The 5,504-nt window shown below is 41.5% G+C and overlaps 1 protein-coding gene across 1 annotated transcript in view; it reads left to right on the top strand.

The window, feature by feature from the left end:
- The window catches only part of RASEF (RAS and EF-hand domain containing), a 96,782-nt gene that overhangs the window by 51,644 nt on the left and 39,634 nt on the right, over positions 1–5,504 (top strand). The window contains exons 13-14 of the mRNA XM_019628276.1: positions 1,155–1,236; positions 2,519–2,633. Of these exons, the coding sequence (XP_019483821.1) occupies positions 1,155–1,236; positions 2,519–2,633 (197 nt within the window). The remainder of the gene's footprint in view (positions 1–1,154; positions 1,237–2,518; positions 2,634–5,504) is intronic.

The raw sequence follows: 5,504 nt of genomic DNA, 5'->3' as shown, positions 1-5,504 counted from the left end.
TGTGTGTGTGTGTGTGTGTCCTTGTCAACAGAATGGTCCTCCTCTGTTTTGGGTAAGACTCAACTTTAGGAAAGGAAACCTGACAAAGGGCAGAGGTATCTACTTAGCCCGTCAGATCAACCAAACCAAGTTTAAAGCCTGAAATGACAGATCCATTTATTCAGCAAACATTTCCTGAGTCTTACTGTGAGCGAGGCACTATCGTAGGTGCTAAGGATACACAATGAACAGAATCAACTAAATTCCACCCTGCAAGGAACTGACTGCCCAAAGGAGGGAAATGGATGAAAAACAAAAATAGATATGAGGTTTGGGGAGAGGTGCAGTTTTACACAGGGTGGCCAGGAGAAGTTTTTCTGATGTCATTTGATGTTGATAAAGTGACATTATTGATGACTAGTTTGTCATTATGGTCAAAATGATAGCCAGATGTATGCTCTGTCTCTTTCTTTACAATGAATTCAAGAGTGATACCTCTCAGAACAAGGAAAGAAGTAGTGTCCTGATTTCCCAAATTTGCATAATAATCAGTAAAAGGAGTTGAAGATATGCAAATTATTATTTATTTTTCTTCTTCATCTAAAGTGTTTTTATGTTGATGACCAGAAATGGTAGAACAGTTTGATTATTCTCTTCACAATGGATGTCTTTGTAAATTTATGGTTCTCTATTAAATCCTTCAAGATAACAAAGCTGAAAGTTTAATTTAATTCATAAAAAGACTACAGTATTTGGTTCAGTTGCTAGAGAACATGGTACATATACACATCATATATAATAAACATACATATATACATGCATATATACACATACACACATGTACACACATATTTATGTGCACACGTGCACACACACACACAGATATAACTGAGTTCCTCTAATTATGTGGACAAATAAAACATAGATTTTCCCTTTGTCCATAGATTAAATGCTTCCCCAAGTCAGCTAGCCTACAGATGGTGCATTTGTGTGCATATGTGTGGTCTGATTTATAATTAATATGTGAGGGTCACTCTTCATTGAAGACCATGTTCATTCCTCTCTACCTCACTGGGCTCTTTAGCATATTGGCTTTTGTCTCATCTAAAGAAGGCTTGAAAGTAAAAACCAGTGGAATTATTATTTACGTCATGTTCTCTTATATTCCTTTCCAGGAGTTGATTTTCAAATGAAAACCCTCATTGTAGATGGGGAGCGAACAGTACTGCAGCTTTGGGATACGGCTGGTCAGGAGAGGCAAGTGCTCTTCATGATGCTGTCGGCTCTGCTTACGCCCACACAGACAAGCTTTGTAGGATGCTTGGTGTTTTTGATGCTCATAATTATATAGTTATACTATATAATTGTATTGTATATTAGAATTTCAAGAACGCTCACTTTCCGCCACATCCTTCCCTCCTACACTTATCTATCAGTTGTATGAGAAGAGGATCTTACATTTCCATTGAGCTGGTGTTCCGTTGGGGAAAAGGGAGTGCCCTTTCCTAACTAGAGTTTAGATAAGACAGCACCCCTGAATGCAGTGACAGTGAGGAGCATCCGAGCTGGGGCACAAGAAAAGATGGCAAAAAGCACCTGTCAGCTCTGCTTGGATCAAGTGTAGAGGCACAAACTAAATAACAGATTCGCACCGGGTGACGGTATCTTATGTTGCATTCATTACCGATGATGAGAAGCATGAAGCATACATTTTAGTTTTGTCTAACTGTTCAGTAAGTAAATAGGGGGTGCTGCCTACCTCTGTACCAGGCGCCATCCAGCCTGCTAAGATTCAACAGTGAACGGACACAAATACCTGCCCATATGGAGCTCATATTCTGTAGCAGACTGGGAGTTCCAGCCTTTAAACAATATTTGTGGTTGACACTTGAAACCTATATAATTTACTAACCAATGCCACCCCAATAAATTTAATAAAAAATATTTGTGTTTGATATGGCTCTGTTTAAGATACTACAAAATAGTGCATTGGGTTTAGTGTTAGGACCTTCATGGCGAGGTCTGCTCTTCCCCTAGTGAACGCCCACCCTGTGCATGTAGAGCTTCTTGTGCATTGTGGTGTTCCACAGTGTTAGTTCTTCTCCCACCCACAGTTCTCCCTACCCACTACTCACGACCTCAAAACAACTTTTCTCTAATGTGCACCATCTTCCAGCCCTCTCTGTGTCCCACACATGGGTTCTGGGTAGCTTGTTGCCAAGGTTGAAATTTTTGGAAATTGTGCCCTTAACCTTGTCCTGGTTATGCTTTGGGGTTTGTAGACAATCCATGGGATTGTTTGGTGGAGCAAATGATTGGCTTTTTTAAATCAGTAGCCCAGATTCTTATCCTATTACCTTTCAATGGTTCATTCTAGGATTCAGAGATGGGTATTTCACAGTGATATGTTGCCATCAGATTCTTCTTAATTAGGGCTTATTTGAGAAGATGAGGAAAAGGCGCGCATAAAAGATGAAGAATGAGGCAGCACCAAACTGACTAGTTAGAACCGTTACTTAAATGCTTTTCTCTTTTCCAGATTCAGAAGTATTGCCAAGTCTTACTTCAGAAAAGCAGATGGTGTTTTGCTGCTGTATGATGTTACATGTGAGAAAAGCTTTCTTAATGTACGAGAATGGGTAGATATGATTGAGGTAAGAAATCAAAACAGAAACATAAAATTATATGGGGGAGTTATAGACCATCTTAGAAAATGCAGGTGCTCTTCATCAAAGTGAACGTGATGAGAAACCATTTATCCAAGGTGTCATGGACAACTGGTTGTTAGAGGCAAGTTCTCAAAGGTACTTGGCAGTATTGGTCTCTCAGTAGCTGGGCAAGTTCTCACAAAGCCAAGGACATGACTAACAGAAGCTTCTGAGAGTGAAACTTCTGGGTTTTCTTACAGATAAAATCAGAACTCTGTTAGAAACAAATGAAAATGCAGGTAACCTGAGAAGCAGCAGCTCTTACAAACAAGAGGGTAGTGTGGCTGGGCGTGTAGCATGGTTGGATATGTATAGGGACTTCCGTGTGCTCTAGAAGTACAGGTGAAACACCACCTGGTATGAGCAAGTGCATGGCTGAGGTTCTGTAACAACTGTGTTCTCATCTTTATTCTGGTACTGATTTGGTCTTTATACATTTCAAGGTACCACTGAAATACTAATTAGTATTTTTTATTTTTATTAAAAAATAGATAACATACAATATTATATTAGTTTCAGGTGTACACCATTGTTATTCAACATTTATGTACCTAAAGAAGTGATCACCATGATAAGTTCAGCAACCATCTGACACTGTACCATGCTATCACTATATTATTGACTATATTCCCCATGCTGTACATTACATCCCCATGACTTATTTGTTTTATACCTGTAAATTTGGACAGCATATTCCCCTTTACCTTTTCCCCCCTTTAAATTTTTCAATTAGAGTTGACATTCAGTATTATTTTATATTAATTTTAGATGTACAGCATAGTGGTTAGACATTTATACTTGTATAATTTAAGAAATGCTCCCCTGACTAGCCCACCTGGCACTATACATAGCTATTACCATATTATTGACTATATTCCCTATGCTTTACATTCCCATAACTATTTTTTAACTACCAATTTGTACTTCTTAATCCCTTTACTTTCTTTCACCCTACCCCCCCAACACCCCTCCCATCTATCACCCTAACAAATCTAGTATCCATCTGACACCATACATACTTAGTACCATATTATTGACTATATTCCTTATGCTATACCCTACATCCACATGACTACTTTGTAACAATCAATTTGTACTTCTAAATCTCTTCCCCTTTTTCACTCACCCCCCAAACTCCCTCCCACCTGGCAACCATCAAAATGTTCTCCGTATCTAAGAGTTTGTTTCTGTTTTGTTTGTAAATTTGTTCTTTAGATTCCACATATTAGCAAAATCACATTGCATTTGTCTTTCTCTGACATACAACACTCAGCACAACACCCTCCAGGTCCATCCATGCCACCGCTGATGGCAAGAAGTGTTTCTACTACCTTATCTTCTAAATCACTGATTTGATTCTCTGCTTCATCTAATCTGTTGATTCCCTCTAATGTATTTTTCATTTCATTTATTGTATTCTTTATTTCTGAGTGGCTCTTTTTAATGTTTTCTATCTCCATTTTTATGTTTCCTATTTCTTTGTTGAAGTTCTCACTGAGATCATTGAGCATCCCTATAACCTGTGCTTTGAACTCTGGTAGATTGCTTATATCTGTTTTGTTTAGTTCCTTTTCTGGAGCTTTGTTCTGTTCTTTCATTTGGGACATGTTTCTTTGTCTCCCCATTTTGGCTTCCACCCTGTGTTTGTTTCTATGTATTAGGTAGAGCTGCTGTGTCTCCTGGTCTTAGTAGAGTGGCCTTATGTAGTAGGTGTCCTGTGGGGCCCAGTGGCGCAGTCTTTCTGGTCACTAGAGCTGGGTGCTCCAGGCATGCCCCTTGTGTGGGTTGTGTGTGCCCTCCTATTGTAGTTGAGCCTTATTTGCTGTTTACACTTCAATAGGAGGGATTGATCCAGGCTGATTGGTTGTAAGGACTGGCTGTGACTATAGTGGAGGAGCTGCTGTACAGGGACTGACCTTACGGAGCAGGATTTGCTTTAGCAGGGCTCTGGTGTCTGCCCAGTATGTTCTTTGGATGTGTTGTCATTGTAGGCAGCTGAGTAATGCTCTGGCTTGGTCCGAAGTTGGCCACCAGGTGTACTAGCCCCTGGGAAGTGCCCTGCTGCAGTCCAAGTTCAGGGGCAGCCTGTGCCCTGCCCTGGGTCACCAGCTGTGAGCCACAAAGTAATCTGCAGATGGCCACCACCTAAGCTGGGCTTGGGGCTGCTCAGCAAGAGGTACAGGATAGCTGAAGCCAGATGCTGCTTGTTTGCATTTTGTGAGCCTTTGAGAGATTTTAGGAATGTCTGCAGCATGAGCCAAGATAGGCCATTTGAATGGAAAGACCACCTGAAGTGGCTTGGGTGTGCCTGAAAGTTGGGTGGAGTGGGGTTTCAGGGAATCACCAGGGGGTGGGGGTGGGGTGTGAATGAATGGTGTTAGCCCGGTTGATGGGGACTCAGAAATGGTGCCTGCCAGTGTCTGCATGTGGGGTGTAAGGAACGCTCAACAAAGAAACAATGGATTCTACCAGCACTTCTGTCTGGGAAAAAGCTGCCCCTCCAGTTCTCACCTTGACGTCAGACAGCTTAGTTCCTTCCTGTATGTCCCTGGTGCATTTCAAGCTGCTGCCCCAGCACTGGAGCTCAGAGTGAGTGAGTGAGTCTGTCAGCATGTAAATCTGTGCGCTTGCCCTTTAAGAGGATCACCTTGTACTCCAGCCATCCTCCATCTCACCCAGCCACAATCTCCGCTGCTTTTCATAGCCAGAAGCTATGAGGACTTCTCTTTCTGGCCCTGGAAACCTTGGCTGAAGAGCTGCTCCTCTGCGGGGTGGGGGACATCTGCAGCCGAGATGTCCTTCCCAATTTTTTTTTTT

The sequence above is a fragment of the Hipposideros armiger genome, unplaced genomic scaffold (genome assembly GCF_001890085.2).
Source record: "Hipposideros armiger isolate ML-2016 unplaced genomic scaffold, ASM189008v1 scaffold_777, whole genome shotgun sequence".
NCBI lineage: Eukaryota > Metazoa > Chordata > Mammalia > Chiroptera > Hipposideridae > Hipposideros > Hipposideros armiger.
This window is presented reverse-complemented; position numbering and strand designations above follow the sequence as displayed.